The following is a 16,181-nucleotide window of genomic DNA, read 5'->3' as shown; positions in this document are numbered from 1 at the left end:
CCTTACTCTAGTTATGTGTTTGGGGCACTTTTGTGCCTGAAGGTGGAGGGAATACCTATAAGGCTCACATTAGGCTATGCTATTTTGAAATGTCATCCCAAAATGTTTAATTGTGAAAATGCAAAGGCGTGGTCCTCTTGCTTAATAACTAAAAGTGTGGTTATATGTGTTGGGAGTTAATGGGGCCTTTAGGCCTTAACCTAGTGGCAATATTGGCAAACATTACTATGATTAGAAAAGGATTTAATGGGGATTAAAGAAAAGATATGGGAGGATAGTATTCCCTTATATCTTAGACATTCTAAAGATGCTAAGATGTGGTTATATAATAACCATTTATGGAATGGATGTTCTGATTTTGGAAAAATAGGTTGATAGTATGAGCAGTTTTAGACTACTAATGAAACAAATGGACATCACTAATAGTTAACATAACAAATGGCAAAGCATGGTTTTAGCAAAGACATGTACAAGTGGAATATATTGTAGATATAAGCTTATAAAGTTGATAATGTGGAGATACTAATGGAAAATTTAGTCACTTACAGATTTAAAGTACTAGTATCGTAAGTATTTCTCTAAAAACCATTTTAATTAGTATAAAACTAAACACTTGCCTTTGATTTAGGGTTTGGTAGACTACTCAAGTTTCTTAGATATTAAAGAGAGGGTGTAAGAGTGTTGTTAAGATGGAGCAAAGTATAGCAATTACCCATACTAGTGGAAAGTTTTACTATGGCATTGGCAGTTTTTAGAGGTTAATGAGCAAGCTCTATTATTTAGTAGACTAGCTTGAGTATTCTTTTAGCAATCATGCTTCTCATGCTTCTGAGTTAGTTATGAATTTCCATTGGTAATATCTATTTAAGTCTGGTCATAAGCCACTTTTATTACCACTCAATGCTCATTAGAGGGGGGGATAATGTCATGTATTTACCATCTTTTTGTTAAAGAGTATTAAGAGTTACTAAAGAGTATATTCACTACTATTAGCCATAAGAAGAATCAAACCCTAAATCTTTGCTCATAGGATTTGAACTCAAGATTTGTTATGCATATAAATGGGCTTATACCTAGAATAGGTTTTAAGATTAAGGGTTAGTTTCTAAAGCCACTATAAAGGTAAGTTTGGCTTTTGAGGATTTTGTACTCAGAAATATTCATTGTTATTATACTGCAATATATATCAATTTAAAACACATATGTATTTGAATTTTTTAAACAAACAGGTATGGCTTATAAAATAATTTTTTGGTTCCCACTTTTATTTCTAGGCGTATATATATATTTATATATATATATATATATATATATATATATATATATATATAAGTATACATGGCTATGTATGAAGTTAGTTTATTTGCCACATCAACATCTTCTTTTTTGTTTTTTAAGTTTGGCAAGAATGGCAAGAATACATAGCAAGATGATTTAAATATTACAAGTATAGTCTATAAGTACTTCCTTTGTAACTATTCTTTTTATATATAACCATATAGTCATATAGATAGCCATTAAAGCACTCCTGGCAACTAATATATTATTGGTGTATCTTTTATTTACACATGTGTGAATATAATTTTTTTTTCTAATTTAATACAAAATTAATATGCACAGAATCATATTTTGATTGCTATAATAACAATCTAAAAGTGATTGTGTGCATTATAATATTTGCATGGGACATGCAAAGTGCATGGAGGCATGTCATATATACAAACACTTCATGCCACGTGTGTAGCCATGCCATCTCCTCTTTTTTGACAGTAGGATTTCACACTATAGCTCATTCAACACACCATACCACAATCTTTGTCTATTTGTTGATAACCTCATCCAATATCTACTGCTACTGTGGGATTCTACTCTCCTAGATCAAACCATTGTTCTTAGTGAAGAGCTTGAGCACCATTTCATAATACATGCTACATTCACAATTCTTGTAGAGATCAGCTAGACTTTAGAAGCTGTTAAAGATTGTGAGTGCATGCCTAGTGCCCCCACAATATCAGGAGCTCTAATCAAATACTCTAGTGTGGTAATGGTGTTACTAAATTGGCGCAGCTGGTAGTGGATATTAACCAATATGTGGAGGCTTATTGCCAATTGTGGGTAGTGTCTATGATGCATAGTTTAGTTGCACTTCCTATCAGGCTGATAAATTAATCATTTTGCCAAGAAGAAGATGCTAATGTGACAATAAACTTACATGGATTAAGAATCTATATGTGGTGCATGCTAATATATATATGTTTTGATAAAAAGTGGAAAGGTTTTTTTGTGAGTCAAACATGTGTGTATAACCAATTCAAACACACATGTGTTTTAAATTGAAATATATTGCAATATAAATATAATTTTTTGCCATGCCCCCTACCCAAGGTATTCCTCCCCCCTCAGTTACTATACACATGGAACAATGTGTATTTTTACTAAACATGATGGAAATTCTAAAACCAGTAATAATATTAACCTATAATGACAGAAAATTCCAGAAGGAGACAAGGCGCCAAGCTGTCCATAGGACTGCTGGAGGTTTTGTAGCCAAGGGATTTCAAAGAGTGGCCCCCAGATAGAGATGTAAGATCAAGAAGATGAATGCCATTCTATATAGCTAGCAGTCATATCCACTCGGGTTTCATGATGTTGACTTCTGGAGACTTTCCAACTTGGCATCAGTTTGACTCCAAGTAAGTAACTTTTGAAACTATGAAAAGCTAATTGATAGAGAGATCATCAACGCTCTTGTTGTCCATCGAAGAATTAAAAATATAAAATAAATTTGAAGCTGTCTTCCTCTCTCGCTCTCTTTCATCAGCTAGATGAGATATGTCCCGCTTCCGTACGTGGAAGACGACGCATATCAACAAAACAAGAAGAACATGATGAAAATTATGATTTTTAATTTTTTTTTTATGAAACTTGATTTTGTCTCACGAGAACTGGTCAAAAGTCTGGTGATGATGAATCAACCTATACAATTTGTATTTTGGGACTGTGTAACCAGAAAGAATACAAATTTTATAGTGGCATTGCTTATGGGATCATGATCACGAAACAACCAACTTCCAGCTTTGTCTCTTGTAAGTTCGACGATGTTCCGACAAGAACCGGCCTCTAATCCCAAACCATGTTGGAGGGAGTGGGGCTTTTGTGCTTCCACGAAGGCTTGCAGAAGCGAAATTAAGTATCATTAACGATTTGAAAACACTTTCTCCAATATTGTAATAGTGTGATAAAAACAAAAGCCACAGTGTGTGGTTCTTTTGTCCCTCATTTGCTTGTTCTTCTCGCTTTCTTGCTTGCGTGCTTTGTTTTCCTGTCACCTGAGAAACGACACAGAAATCTAGCTTAAACAACGCCTAGAGAAGTTGCGAAAGAGTCAACGGATGGATTGCTGCAAATTTTCTCACCCATGCGTGATCACATCCAGTTCAAATCCCACTGCAAAAGTCAAGAACCCGTGCCAAAATAGTAACTGTGCAACTGTGCACGGCCAATCGATTAAGATGCTGTCAGGCTCATGCTTTTTCCCTCTGTAATTGAGTTGTAATCAGCAAAATTCAATGGCACGGATTCGGCAACTGCAGCAACTTCTGCCCGACAACCGTAGCATTTCTTTTGGAAACCCACCAGTGATATACCCATCATCAACCAGCCAGTGGACAGAAGTTGCCCTGAAAGGGCATTCCAGCAGCCGCAGCAGAAGCAGAAGGAGCAGCAAGAGGACCAGGCCAGATCCAGAAAAAAAACTAATAAGAAATGATATATGTATATCAAAAGAAACAGGACAGCCTTATTAAATCACATACATACAAACAGCAGCAAACAAGGACAAGTCTCCCAACCCAACTTCTTTCATTTTCCAATGATGGCTAATATTGGTTAAGTTTGTAATACAGCAACTTATGTGTTTACGAAAGTCTTCACTTTCTTTCCTTCGTGGGGTCCCAACATACAGCTGCGCAGTCTGGTGTGCGCTACATGCAACCATAAAGACAAAATGCCCGTTGGCCTTCCCGGCCAGCAGACGAGCTTTGATTTTTGCTAAGGTTGTGTGGACCGGTGCTTGCAAGTAAGTGGAGGAGGATTTCCGGAGAGAGATTAAAAGTCGGTGATTTTGCGTTGTAAGGGAAACAAGAGTGTCGCTGTAGGGCACAATCAGAGCCAGTAGCAATCCCTCCAGCCAAAATATAGGAAAGAATAAAAATGTAGTAAAAACATTCACCAAAATCTTCCAATGAAATGCAGAGAGCAAAAACATTCACCCAATTCTTCCAGGAAATTCGAACACAGGAGAGAGAGAGAGAGAGAGAGAGAGAGATGCCAGGGCCATCCACCGACGCGGTACGGATGGATGATATCAAAGCCCCATTGTTTGGACGATTCAAAGTTGGCAGGCAGCCAGCGTTGCTCTCCTGGGAGGTGTCAATTTTTTGATTCATGTGGTGTCAATGTCCCCACATTCACGCCCGCACACACACTCAACTTGGAAATTGCGTGTCTGTTTTGGAAGCCATCCAATCCACAGTGATCCATCCCCCGAAAGAGAGCATTCCATGTAACCCCAATTGCGAAGAGAGTTTGCATCTAAGGCATTTCTTTGTAGTAGTAAAGCGCTGTGATTGGAATTGACTGCAGCAGCGCAGAAGCTCAGCAATTCTTCAGAAAAGGAGTTTCAAGATTTGAAGAGAGAGAAAATAAGATAGATGAAAAGAAAGATCATATAAGCTTGTCTTGTGCGTGTATGTCTCCTTCTGTGTGTGTGTGTACCCGACTCTAGCCTTTGCGAGGAGGCCTAGAATCCCCAAACCGTGCGTTCTTGTAGGCAAGGCACTGCTCATCCCATAATGGCGATCCGGCAGCAAATGCCTTGATCCGGCAAGTGCTCGCATTGCTCTCCAACACACACACACACACATAACAAGAGAGCACGGCTTATCATCGTCATTAGTGCCTAGTGATGAGCACTGAAAAGACCGCAGCGACAGCAGCATGGACTGTCCCACACGGAAGCGGAAGAACAGTATCTCGAGCGAAGAGGAGCTGAGGAAAATGTCGAGAGTCTCGTGGATTCAAGATCCCCAAGGTATGAATTTGCAGCAGCAGCAGCAGCAGCAACAGCAGCAGCAACTTCTAGATCATCAAATGCTTCTTAGATTACAACATCATCAGCAACAACAACACCAACATCACCATCAGCAGCAGCAGCAACAACTACAACATCAACACCAGCAGCACCAAAAACAACAGCAGCAAAGAGATTCAAGTGATCAGATCCCAGTGGTAGCAACTTCAGCTCAAGCAGGGGCTGCTCTCAGCTTGCAGCAAAGGGCCATGGCAGCAATCGCCCTCCAAGAAATCAGGAGCAGTATTGACACCTCCAAACTTGGCCAGCAGCACCACAAGTATCATCCACCAGTAGCAGCCACAACCACAATCACCACTGGCAGTGGTGGTGCTACCAACAATCCTCCAAGCACACCACAATCCTTCCAATCCCACCAAAATCCCAGCTTCACCACCAACAGCCCACTCTCCATGCTTGACACCAGATCTTTGTATCCCCCATCTTTGCATCCACTCTCCTCCTCAATCTCCACAACCAGTGATGTAGCTCTGGTGGATCCATTAGCTTCCTGTTCTTCCTCCAAGATCATGATGATGCCTTCTCAACAGCTGATGATGAGCATTCCTCCTGTGATTTTCCCCTCTTCCCTCATCAATCCTCCATCCTCCTCCTCCACACCACCTCCGGCTGTGATTCTTCCCTCCACTCCACCTCCAAAGCCTGTGAGCAAGCCTGTGACCACCATGTCCTCCAGCCCCATGAGGAGCACTGCTAGTGTCCCGGATTTCAAGGACTTGCAGCAGCAGTCCCTCAAATCCAGTCCTTCCACCGCCACCACAAAGTGGTTTGCGTCGCCGCCACCTCCAGGAGCTCTCGCTGCGAATTTGGCTGGGTCCGGAGCAGGAATCTGGCTAGGTGGTGACTTCAACAGCACCGTAAATGTCACCGCAGCGCTGGATCACCACCACCAACAGCAGCAGCAGCTTCATCACCACCACCACCTTCACCAAGAGCTCATGAGTCCTGAGAACAGCGTTATCTTGCAGCAGGATCCCCAAACTCCAGTTGCAACAACGAGCGGCGGGGGATGTTTCAGTATTGGTCCCGGTGTTGCGAACGGCTCTCATATGATGATGCCACCCTCCGGGAATTTTAGGAGCCAGGGAGGCATGTCCATCGCCGTGAAGAACAACATGCCTCTGAGCCCGTCGCCCGCGGTGGTCGATCAGGTGATTGCCGACTTGAAGAACATTGTCTCGTCATCTTCACCAGATAGTTGTATTGTCGCTGATAGTTCTTCCAAACAGCCCAAACCGATCCACCAGCCTCCGCAGCAGCAGCAGCAGCTTCAGCATCAGCGTCAAAGAACTTTCACAAAGGTCCGTCCGTCGTTTCCTGCCTTCTTAGTTTATCCTTTCGGAGTTTGATCGTTGTTTCGTGATAATCGACTTCCAGGTGTACAAGCTTGGCTCGATCGGAAGGGCCGTAGACGTGGCTCGTTTCAAGAACTACGTCGAACTCCGGGCCGAATTGTCGAGAATGTTTGGATTGGATGGACAACTCGATCAGAGGAACGGATGGCAGCTCGTTTTCGTGGACAAGGAGAACGATCTGTTGCTTGTTGGCGATGATCCCTGGGAGTAAGTCACATTTAGTATTTATTAGAGAAGAAAACAGAAATGAAAAGGATACTTACTTTACTTGCTTGCAGAGAATTCGTCAGCTCTGTTCGAGGGATCCGCATTCTGTCACCATCAGAAGTTTCTTACTACACGAGCGACGAACGGAGTGCCGAAATTGTATAGCTAGAAGTAACCGTCGAAACCAAGTTGAGTGCTCGATTACACTACCATACGTACGAACGTATGCCGACCTTTTCCTCCCTTCCTCCTCAAATCATGTATTGGCAGAAGGTTCCATCAAAATGGAAGAAAAATCTTGCCTCCCAATGCCGTGAAACTTTAGCAAGATTCGCAGCTCGTCCGCTTCCTCTGACCCCAATCCCTTTTCCAATGAGAACGATGACTTTTCCCTTCTGCGCCAGCCACGCCGCGCCCGAGGAACAGTTTTCTCACGTTGCAAATGTAAATATCGATCTGTTCCTCTGGTGAAAGGCACCTTCAGGTGTAAAATTCGTGTCACTTTCCATCTCACCGCATCGTGCTGCAGGAAACCCTTTTAATACCACGAAAAGAAACATCGGCTCTTACCAAAAGTCCCTGCATGAGCATTTGCCTCGCTCAAAGTGATGAATCCGAGAGTCGTCCCTTAAAACGATGAGCCGGCCAGTTACTAGCGACGCCAACCTGAGAGCATTGTGGCAGTCGGAGCATACTCTCGAGCTGTTGATGATTCGAAGCGGGCACCGAGGCTTGGTGCTGACCATGCCGAAAGCAAGCGAAAGCTTCTCACTGTGATCAAGTAAACTGTCCTCCCTCTCCTTTTCGGACATGTTCTTATCCAGTACCAGCGTTGTGTCGGGCTTGTATCCCTCCTTCCCAATCTTGTCAACCAGCTCCCTGAGCTGAGCACGAATCTCGCTGTTCTCCGGATGTCCAGCATCTCCGATCATGAGGTTTTGGAACTTGCCCTTGACAAGTATCCAGCTTGCAGCATAGTTTTTCTTAATTCCAGTTTTCTCCATCACGCGTTGGATGACAGCCACTTTATCCTGCTTGCCAGCTGCTGCATATGATTCTGCTAGCAGAGTATACGGCAGGGCGTTGTGTCTATCCAAGAGAATAAGCTCCTTTGCAACTCGCAGTCCAAGCTTTAAGTCTCGGTGGTGCCGACAAGCATGAAAGAGAGCTTTCCACGTTGCATAATCCGGCTCGAATGGCATGCTGTTGGCGAGAACTTGTCCTATCTTTAAATACTTGGCCCGGCCCAGCAACTCGACCATTGCACTGTAGTGATCTTTCCACGGAGTCATGCCATGATCAGCAACCATCTCCTTGAAAAGACTACCACCTTGCCTGGCCAGGCACTCAGCACTGCAAGCATTGAGAAGGTTGAGGAACGTAAACTTATCCGGAGGGAAACCTTCCAGATTCATACCTCTGAGAAGTTGAATCGCATCTCTGGCACGGCCCAGCACAGTCATTCCTGCAATGAATGCGTTCCAGACCCCCGCGTCATAAGTCGAGCACCTGTTAAAAATGATCCGGGCCATTTGCTCGTGACCGCTCTGAGCGTAGGCCCATATCATAGCAATCCACGATCGGACGCTCCACTTCGGAACCTTGTCAAACACGGCCTCTGCATCTTCCAGCTGCAAGTTCTGGGCGTACTCTTCAGTTAGGACTGCCCACGAAAGGTCGCTCTTGCCAGGAACTTTGTCAAACACCAACTTTGCTTCCGCTGCTTGCCCGGCTCTGGAGTACGCGGTGACTAGAAATGTCCAGAGCTCCTCGTTCCGACGTACAAGCCGATCAAACATTGCCTGGGCTGCTTCAGAGCATCCGGACGCGGCGTATGCTCTCAGCATAATACTGATGGTCTCTTCGTTGCGCTCAGGAAACTCGTCAAACAAACGTTCGGCGTTCTCCAGAGACCCCTCACTGGCAAACGCTTGAAGCATGGTGTTCACCGTCACCACGTCCCACTCTGGCATCTTCTCCGCTGTGGCTCTCACCCGATTCGAATGCCCTTCCTGGGTATATGCACGAAGCATACTGTTGTAAGCGCAGACATCTTTTTCCACCATCTCGTCAAAGACCAGCTTCACTCGATGTCTTTCCTCCTTCGACAGAAGGACCTCCATCATCTCTGTCGCTGATTCTAAGTCGTGCATTGGCATGGCTTCAAACACTACCCTGGCGAGTCCTGGAAGTTCGAACGCGGCATAAGCCCTCAGCATCGTGATCCAGCAGACGGCGTCTCGAACTGGCATTGCATCGAAAGTCCTCTTGGCCTCCTCCAGTCGTCCATTCTGAGCGTACATGAGGATCATGGTGTTCCACGACTCTCCATTCTGATAGCGCATGCCGTCTAGAACCTGCTTTGCCTCTACCAGGCATCCATACTTGCCGTAGACTTGAATCAAAACGTTGAGCAGCTCGGCGTTGTGACGAACGCCGCTTTCGTCGATCCTGGCACGGACCAGCTCCACCGCCTCTAAACTGCTGGCATTTCTGAGAAGGCGAGCAAAGGCTTCCTGCTCTAAGATTGCGTTCGCCTTCTGCCTGCACCCATCCACGCTTCCCCGTTCGCTGAGCACCTCCTCCGCTAGCAACCCCCACTTTGATCTCGCCATGCGCGCAAGGACCTTCAAGTAGCCTTCCGGAAGAGACTTGAGAGGCTGTCCCTGGTGCTGTCCAAACGGTATCCTGACGTCCCCTGCTGCCACTACCTCCTCTTCCTGAGCCACTGCCTCGCGTACAGTAGCAACACCTCGAGCTCCCATCTTACTTAACAAGCGCGGCCTTCTCGGGGTGACGAAGCCCATGCCCGCCAGCCTCAACCCATTGGCGTTCTATGTAACTCAAACCTAGTAGTCATGTCTGTGCCGGAGGAGCTTCGACTTCTTTCTTTGCAGACTTGAGCCTGTCCCAAGGGAAGTACCAGTAGAGCAAAGTCCCGGACACTCCAATGGCAACTCCAACCGCAAGGCATTTCGCCGAGACGCTTAGCCACTTTTGTCTGCTCCGTCTGATTCTCCGCGCGCGTTCTGAGATAGGCCTTTGAGAACACTTCAGAGAGTCTTAAACGGAAAACTTACCTATGGCTTCCTGGTTCTTGCGAGACAACTCGTTGTTGACGTGCTCGAAAAACTTTAGCTTCCGCCGCAGTCGAGAACTCTCACGGTCTTTAGTTTCCAGGAGCTTCTCCAGCGCCTCGGCTTCGTCCGGCCGGATCACGCCTCTAAGGAGAGCCGACGAGATCACTGTCGCAATGACTGTTCGAAAGGAGTTCTCGTCCTGCCAGTCCTCTTCAATCAAGCTCGCAAGCCCGTTGTTGATTGTCGCTGCCGATGACACTGGCTGGGGAGAGCTGGATCTCGGAGGTGTCGGACAAGCCGGCGACAAGAGTATGCTGACAATGTTTTCCTGACACTGCTCCATGATATGCAATGCCTCTTCCGCTTGCATTCGCCGTTTGACTTCCATGTGAAGTTGGCGGACAAGCTCAGGGTCGATCGGCGAGCTGGAGATTTGTTTCCTGTGTCTTCGTGTCGATCCGTCCTCGTTTGAAGAGTAGCCTAGCGCCACCAACAAGAAAAAATAGTCGCTTAGAATCTCTAAAAAAAATGAATTCTAGCAGCGTACCTTCTGAAGAAGCATCGCGAGCATCGAAAAATTCGTCACACGGCGATCCGGAAGAGCTCCGACAGTCATCCTCGGCCTTGGGAGTGGTAGTAGAAAGCTCATCGATCTCTAGCTTCATGCTGGTCAGCTTCCTGGACGAAAGAATCTCTGCCAGAATTTTTCCCCGGACGTTTCTCCCCCGCAGAGCTTGAAAATCCACCCCAGCAGTGGCACCTCCACCATCGGGACTGCCCCTTTCTTCCTCCCGAGAAATCTGAGGCCTGCTCGACGAGCACTCCGAAATAAATTTTTCCAGCGCGTCTTTGAGCTCTACCAGCTGATCGTTGAGAGAGCTGATCCTACAAGTACCTGGCTGTCCCGGATTGACGACAAATCTTTCTTGAACTTGGACGGCGTCAGCGAAGATGTCATGGCCTACGACTTCCTCCCTGGATTTCCCTTCCCAAGCAGCTCCAGCGATCGTGTCCCAGCCACCGCAAGCGCGCCTCTTGCAGTTTATGATGTATGGCGATGGCGAGAATAGAGAAACGGAAGGAGAGATCGGGGAGGAAGAACCTGGATCCTTGTGCTGCTTCTCCTGGTGCTGCATTGTCAAGAGCCGAGCCGCTGCCTTGGAAATCTCCAAATCGTGAGCCGCTTGGACAGGCATCTTTGCAAATTCCGCAAGAATCTTGCGTCTGCCGTGCTCATAGCATCGAAATATCGTCGCGTCCAAGCGCTGCTATCAGCGGAATGAACGAGCCCTAAAAAGTGGCGGCAACAGAACCATGAAAGAGAAGAAATCGTGACCGTCCGTACCTTAGCGCTAGAAGAGATCTCGGCCGTCCATCTCTAACGATTGCCGCAACAGTATAGCCCCTTGACGCCGAGATATGGTAGCTTTAGCGTTACCACGGCATTGTCTGGAGATAGCTCTGCTTCAGCGTTTTCTGACGATACTGGAAACATGAGGGGGACCTGGAGAAAAACTTCGAGCTTTTGGTCAGGCAATGGATATAAATCACGAATTTTTACCCGCATTGCTTCGTAGTTTGGTATCTCGACATACACTTCCGTGTTGCTCGAGCAAACTTGTAAGTTCTCAAGGTTTGCCTGCGTAAAAATTCATGAGAAACTCTAGCAGCAAAGGAAAAACAAAAATTTACCTCCTGAGGAAACGAGATGTGAAGGAATATATACTCCACTGGACGCCCAAGGTACTCGGTCTGTATGGCTGGAAGCTGAGGCTTTTCGAGAAAATCGGCTGAAGGAACTGGCCTTTCTTCGTAAACTTCAGGCTTCGTTTGCTGCTCCTCCACCTTACTTGGCGTCGAGGTGATTAATCTGCTACTGTCAACTCCAGTGTTTTCTTCCGCGACTTTTCTGGCTGTCCTTGCTATGTCTTCTTCACTGACAAAGCTCATCGTTGCCAAAGTAGCCGGATCATCTGTTTCAGCGTTGTTCTCCAAAACTCGAGGCAGTGTCGATCGCTCGTTCTGAATCGTCTCTGTCACCAAATGCACTGCTTTCACCTCCGATTGCACGTTACTGGAAGGTGCATCAGCTTGTCGAAAGCTTCCTTGCTGTTTGGAACCCAAGGTATCAGCTTTTAGCTGATCTTTTTTTGCCAGCAAAGGGAATGACGGTTCTAATTCGGCCTCAACATCTGAAGCGAGCGAAAAGGTTATACGAAAGACAGCCTCAATCACGGAAGAAACTTTACCTGGTATTTCACTGATCAAAGGACCCTTGGGACCGGCACGAATGTACTGCTTTTGAACTGAATCTCCTTTGTACTTCATGTTTGGCAGCTTAAACTCTAGAATTCGTAAACGTCGTTAGGAATTATGCATAGGCAGGAAACTCAAAGGCCAAACCAGCGCTCAGCTCAGTGCTGTACTTCTGTCCGATCCATGACATTGCTGTATCGATCATGAAAACCTTCAGCCTTTTGTCACGCATTGCTACTTCCACAACGGACATGTTGTAGACAACATCGTGCACAAGACACGGTTTTCCACCTAGAAAAAAAGAAGACTTCAGTGCCAAGAACTCGAGAGCTGAGAACTTACAATGATCGGAAGATATGAGCGGGTCGGAACAGCTTAACGGCAGACGAATGTTGTGAACTGATTCGTCATTGGAAGCTAATGCCTCTTCCACGGATGGAGGAATTCCTTCCTCCCAATCCTCCGGCCCAGGAATCTGCACGATTGGTCTGCCAATTCGTGAAGAAAAAACAAGAAAACCCCGAGAAGATTTAGCTTAGAAAGTTTTGTTTTCTCTACACAAGAGAAGATAGAAAACCCTTACTTTGTCAGATCCACAAATGTTGATGAAAACCTTCTGTTTCTTCTCGTTGAGCGTCTTCACAACGAAGAAAGGCTTGGGAAGAATTTCTTGCCGCTCCACATCCTCCTCTCGCCTCCTTGTCCCGGAAATATCATCACTAGTAGCTCTGGATTCATGCTGGTGCATTGCGGAGAGCAGCGCCTACGAAAGAAACGAAGATTATACCAGATCGCGGGAAGAAATCTCACCTCTAACTCCAGATTCTCGGCGGCTATTCCTTCCGATCGCGCCTTCTCGTAGTACCGCAGCATTTGGAGCATCTCATCCATTTGGAGCATCTCCTCCATGGCCGTTGGAACCCTAATAAGGATCGTGAAAACAAAATGGGAATATCCGCTCGCCATTCTGGCTCGGAATGTAGGGGGAAGAAGAGAATACAGGCCTAGGGTTTTAGGCTATGGCGGCAAGAGCCGCGTCCATGGCGCTCTCGGCGGCGGCATGCGCTTCCTCGCCAATCCACAGCTTTGATCAGCCATTGCGCGCGACGAGCATCAGCGCTAGGAGATCTCGGCTGCCGCTCACGGTACGTGCTGCTGCTAGATTGAGCGCTAGTGCATTGGGAATTTCGATGGCTCCACTGGATTTCGTCCATGGCGACACATCGAGAGCTGTGGCCAGCACGGCGGCGCCGCCCGGGCAGAAATCTGCTGAGGCGGATGTCATGGGATTGTTGCTCAGGCAGCGAACGGTCTTTCTAGGGCATCAGCTGGATGATTTCGTGGCGGACGCGATCATCAGCCAGCTTCTCCTGCTGGACGCGATGGATTCCAAGAAGGAGATCAGGATGTTCATCAATTGTCCTGGGGGGTCTGTGAGGTAATTCTAGTTTTTTTCAAAACAAAATTTCCTGCTTTTGGTTCCTGACTGATTGGTGTTGCAGTGCTGCGATGGGAATTTATGACGCGATCCAGCTTTGCCGAGCAGAAGTGTCGACGATCGCCTTTGGTCTAGCGGCTTCCACTGCTTCGGTCATTCTCGCTGGGGGGACAAAGGGGAAACGCTTTGCAATGCCCAACACACGCATCATGGTGCATCAGCCTATGGGTGGAGCTAGCGGACAAGCTATTGACGTTGAGATCCAGGCCAAGGAGATCATGTTCCACAAGAACAACTTTACTCGGATCCTCGCAGAGATAACTGGGAAACCATTTGAGCAAGTCGAGAAAGACATAGACAGAGATCGTTACATGTCGGCAGTGGAAGCTATGGAGTACGGGTTGATCGATGGTGTTATCGACCAAGAGAACATCATTCCTGTGCCTGCTATGCCCGAGAAAAAGATCGAGAGAAGGCGTGACATCAAGGATGCAGAAGCGGATCCTATGAAGTTTTTGAAGCCTCAAATTCCCGATGATGAAATCTTTTGAAAGGTAAGCTTCTATTTATTGTTTCTTCCGAATCACTACCAGCTTGATTGACACCAGAGTTTTTGGAGGAGCGGTATTGACGTAAAAGAGAGCAAAAGACAAAATTCGATTCGAGCGACTTTGAATTCTATCTAGGATACATACACAGAGAGAGAAGCTCACGACTTCCGGGTTGGCTTCTTCTTCTGTTTCCTGTTGTGGAACCAGTACTTAAGCGATTCGACCGTTATCCCGATCTCCATGGCAGCACTCGCCTGTTGATCCTTGGGTATGTTTCCCAGAGACCAGTGCACACTCTCGGCCAGAGCTTCGAGCTTGGTGAGCTGCTCGGCGCTGAAGATGGTCCTCTTTCGCTTCTCCTTTGGAGTGCTATCATCCGGACTCTGAGCTTTGTCCTTGGACGACGCCACAACAACAGCCAGCGCCTCTTCGCAAGAGGTTCGTTTTTCTTCCTTCGCCTTTGCTTTGCTGTTCTGACCACTAGCTGCTACCTTGCCAGTGTCGTCGGGATCGTCGATCACTTGGGCGAGAATGTTGAGCAGCTTGGAGACGTGCTCGAGGACTTGCGTGGCCAGATTGATGGCCCGGTGAGTGTTCTTGCGCTTCGTCTTCTTGACAACCCCCAGGATATCGTCGGCGAATTGCGTCAAGTCGGAACCTTTGATCGCTGTCGGGGTCTCACTCTCCTGCTGATGAAAGTTCCGGTGGCATCCGCAAGCCGCGCACTTGAGCGCCTCCGGGCTTCCGTCCTTTCCGGCGGCCGTGAACTTCTGGCATCCATCGTGAACTTCCTCTCCTCCATTCTCGGCGTTGATGTTTCTAACGCACTCCTTGTAGAGCACCGGTGATCCGCCGCGATGCTTGCTCTCGTCTTGGCCGTGGTCGTGGAGAGGAGGATTGAGCGTCGAGTCCATCACCTGGAGGTAAACAAAGCAAAGCGAGGAGGATTTGAGGATTTGTCCTTTAAAGCTCGTCTTCCTAGGTCTAGAATCTAGAATCTAGAGTGAGAGAGGAAAGCGCGAGTGTTTAAGCTAAACCTGTTGCTGCAATCCTCGCGCTCTTGTTCGTCGTCTTCGTCGCGCCCTTGCCCTTGGGAAGGAAGACTAAACGGCGGCGTTTATCGCCTTGGATTAGAATAACCACGCAGAATTAAGATGCCCAGAATAGCATGGTGCCCTAAACGCCCAGTTTACTGTTAGAACTAATTCATATTATTAACCCGCCCCTTTATTGAAATTATTTTATTTTGGTCTAAAAGTTTTGCTTATTCATTGAAATAACATTAATCTGGATGCTCTAGAAGGATTGAGTAGGAAACATTAGCATAGTTCCATGCTTAACGGTGATTTTAAAAATGTCTCTCTATCTATCTATATAAATCAAACTTAAAATTATTTTAATATGGTCTAAACTTGAAAAATAATGTTTTAATTTTGCTTATTGATTGAAATAACGCAATTCCTAGTTTTGTGAAACTATGGTAAATATTTTGGACTGTTTGAAACTGTTTATTATATCTATTTCCATGGTGAAGTGAGTGAGGTGTAACTTATGTTCAAGATTATTATTATTGTTTTCTCTTTTAATCTAAAAATGATTATATTTTTTCTTAGTTTTTATTGTTTTAAAAAATGCTGGGATTTCTGCCATTCGCAATATTTGTTTATAAAGATTACATCAAAGCAGAAAACCTATAGAAGATAGGATATACCTAAAATATCCAGGTTTCTTCTTAAACTTTTCTCTAATTCGTTTTAATTTTGAGCTTGCTTCCACACTTCGCATATAGTTCCAGAAGATCCTTTCCTACAAACATGTCTGTGTCATAGTGGCCTTGAGCTCCAGCCCTATCTCCTTCAACTTTTTTAGCTTTATACTGGTAGAGAGCTTGGCAACTGTCAACTCCAGCTTCTTTCTCGGCTTGAGCAGCACAGGCCTTGATAGCAGCAACGAATTACACTTGATTGTCCAGCTCCAAGGGTTCCAATGCCAGCTCTTCCTCCCCATTCTCCACCACACAGCCGAGCATCAGCATTGTCCAAGAGATGACGCTGTTCTCGAAAACCATTTCAAGCTCCACACTAGATCATGTGTTGTCAATTGTGACATGCGTTAAAATCAACAAATACCTGTTCTTCAATT

General features: G+C 46.0%; 6 protein-coding genes across 6 annotated transcripts; 2 read left to right on the top strand and 4 right to left on the bottom strand.

The window, feature by feature from the left end:
• The first annotated feature begins 4,688 nt into the window (after positions 1–4,688).
• Positions 4,689–7,020, top strand: LOC9662048 (auxin response factor 7). Its single transcript, XM_002982879.2, has 3 exons — positions 4,689–6,453; positions 6,530–6,714; positions 6,786–7,020. The coding sequence occupies exons 1-3, from the start codon at positions 4,999–5,001 to the stop codon at positions 6,877–6,879; spliced, it is 1,734 nt and encodes a 577-aa protein (XP_002982925.2). The 5' UTR covers positions 4,689–4,998; the 3' UTR covers positions 6,880–7,020.
• On the bottom strand, positions 6,881–9,546 carry LOC9662351 (pentatricopeptide repeat-containing protein At4g02750). The gene is made up of 2 exons (XM_002982762.2): positions 7,285–9,546; positions 6,881–7,237 (listed from the first exon to the last, which is right to left on the bottom strand). The coding sequence occupies exons 1-2, from the start codon at positions 9,519–9,521 to the stop codon at positions 7,225–7,227; spliced, it is 2,250 nt and encodes a 749-aa protein (XP_002982808.2). The 5' UTR covers positions 9,522–9,546; the 3' UTR covers positions 6,881–7,224.
• A 5-nt stretch (positions 9,547–9,551) lies between these two features.
• LOC112350913 lies at positions 9,552–11,010 on the bottom strand. Its single transcript, XM_024687956.1, has 3 exons — positions 10,342–11,010; positions 9,795–10,274; positions 9,552–9,743 (listed from the first exon to the last, which is right to left on the bottom strand). Exons 1-3 carry the CDS (start codon positions 10,988–10,990, stop codon positions 9,571–9,573), a joined length of 1,302 nt encoding a protein of 433 aa, XP_024543724.1. The 5' UTR covers positions 10,991–11,010; the 3' UTR covers positions 9,552–9,570.
• A 1-nt stretch (position 11,011) lies between these two features.
• Positions 11,012–12,926, bottom strand: LOC112350914. The gene is made up of 9 exons (XM_024687957.1): positions 12,861–12,926; positions 12,634–12,813; positions 12,393–12,538; positions 12,198–12,341; positions 12,044–12,139; positions 11,487–11,986; positions 11,356–11,433; positions 11,140–11,298; positions 11,012–11,084 (listed from the first exon to the last, which is right to left on the bottom strand). The coding sequence occupies exons 4-8, from the start codon at positions 12,301–12,303 to the stop codon at positions 11,173–11,175; spliced, it is 906 nt and encodes a 301-aa protein (XP_024543725.1). The 5' UTR covers positions 12,304–12,341; positions 12,393–12,538; positions 12,634–12,813; positions 12,861–12,926; the 3' UTR covers positions 11,012–11,084; positions 11,140–11,172.
• Positions 12,927–13,047: 121 nt separating this feature from the next.
• LOC9662047 (ATP-dependent Clp protease proteolytic subunit 4, chloroplastic) lies at positions 13,048–14,274 on the top strand. Its single transcript, XM_002982878.2, has 3 exons — positions 13,048–13,488; positions 13,553–14,042; positions 14,097–14,274. The coding sequence occupies exons 1-2, from the start codon at positions 13,070–13,072 to the stop codon at positions 14,037–14,039; spliced, it is 906 nt and encodes a 301-aa protein (XP_002982924.2). The 5' UTR covers positions 13,048–13,069; the 3' UTR covers positions 14,040–14,042; positions 14,097–14,274.
• Positions 14,142–15,216, bottom strand: LOC9662046 (zinc-finger homeodomain protein 2). Its single transcript, XM_024687959.1, has 2 exons — positions 15,077–15,216; positions 14,142–14,956 (listed from the first exon to the last, which is right to left on the bottom strand). Exon 2 carries the CDS (start codon positions 14,951–14,953, stop codon positions 14,198–14,200), a length of 756 nt encoding a protein of 251 aa, XP_024543727.1. The 5' UTR covers positions 14,954–14,956; positions 15,077–15,216; the 3' UTR covers positions 14,142–14,197.
• Between the last annotated feature and the right edge of the window lie 965 nt (positions 15,217–16,181).

The sequence above is a fragment of the Selaginella moellendorffii genome, unplaced genomic scaffold (assembly GCF_000143415.4).
Source record: "Selaginella moellendorffii unplaced genomic scaffold, v1.0 SELMOscaffold_55, whole genome shotgun sequence".
Classification (NCBI taxonomy): Eukaryota; Viridiplantae; Streptophyta; class Lycopodiopsida; order Selaginellales; family Selaginellaceae; genus Selaginella; species Selaginella moellendorffii.
The sequence above is the reverse complement of the archived record's forward strand: the minus strand, read 5'-3'. Positions and strand labels throughout refer to the sequence as shown.

Bases quoted from the DNA above. Each gene is read 5' to 3' on its own strand.
- LOC9662048 (XM_002982879.2), top strand. From the start codon at position 4,999: ATGGACTGTCCCACACGGAAGCGGAAGAACAGTATCTCGAGCGAAGAG. The intron at 6,454-6,529 runs GTCCGTCCGTCG...ATCGACTTCCAG, and splicing joins GTCAAAGAACTTTCACAAAG to GTGTACAAGCTTGGCTCGAT. The intron at 6,715-6,785 runs GTAAGTCACATT...ACTTGCTTGCAG, and splicing joins GTTGGCGATGATCCCTGGGA to AGAATTCGTCAGCTCTGTTC.
- LOC9662351 (XM_002982762.2), bottom strand. From the start codon at position 9,521: ATGGGCTTCGTCACCCCGAGAAGGCCGCGCTTGTTAAGTAAGATGGGA.
- LOC112350913 (XM_024687956.1), bottom strand. From the start codon at position 10,990: ATGCCTGTCCAAGCGGCTCACGATTTGGAGATTTCCAAGGCAGCGGCT. The intron at 10,275-10,341 runs GTACGCTGCTAG...TGGTGGCGCTAG, and splicing joins TCGCGATGCTTCTTCAGAAG to GCTACTCTTCAAACGAGGAC. The intron at 9,744-9,794 runs GTAAGTTTTCCG...GGCCTATCTCAG, and splicing joins CAAGAACCAGGAAGCCATAG to AACGCGCGCGGAGAATCAGA.
- LOC112350914 (XM_024687957.1), bottom strand. From the start codon at position 12,303: ATGTCCGTTGTGGAAGTAGCAATGCGTGACAAAAGGCTGAAGGTTTTC. The intron at 11,987-12,043 runs GTAAAGTTTCTT...CGCTCGCTTCAG, and splicing joins TTTGATCAGTGAAATACCAG to ATGTTGAGGCCGAATTAGAA. The intron at 11,434-11,486 runs GTAAATTTTTGT...ATTTTTACGCAG, and splicing joins ACATCTCGTTTCCTCAGGAG to GCAAACCTTGAGAACTTACA.
- LOC9662047 (XM_002982878.2), top strand. From the start codon at position 13,070: ATGGCGGCAAGAGCCGCGTCCATGGCGCTCTCGGCGGCGGCATGCGCT. The intron at 13,489-13,552 runs GTAATTCTAGTT...TTGGTGTTGCAG, and splicing joins TGTCCTGGGGGGTCTGTGAG to TGCTGCGATGGGAATTTATG.
- LOC9662046 (XM_024687959.1), bottom strand. From the start codon at position 14,953: ATGGACTCGACGCTCAATCCTCCTCTCCACGACCACGGCCAAGACGAG.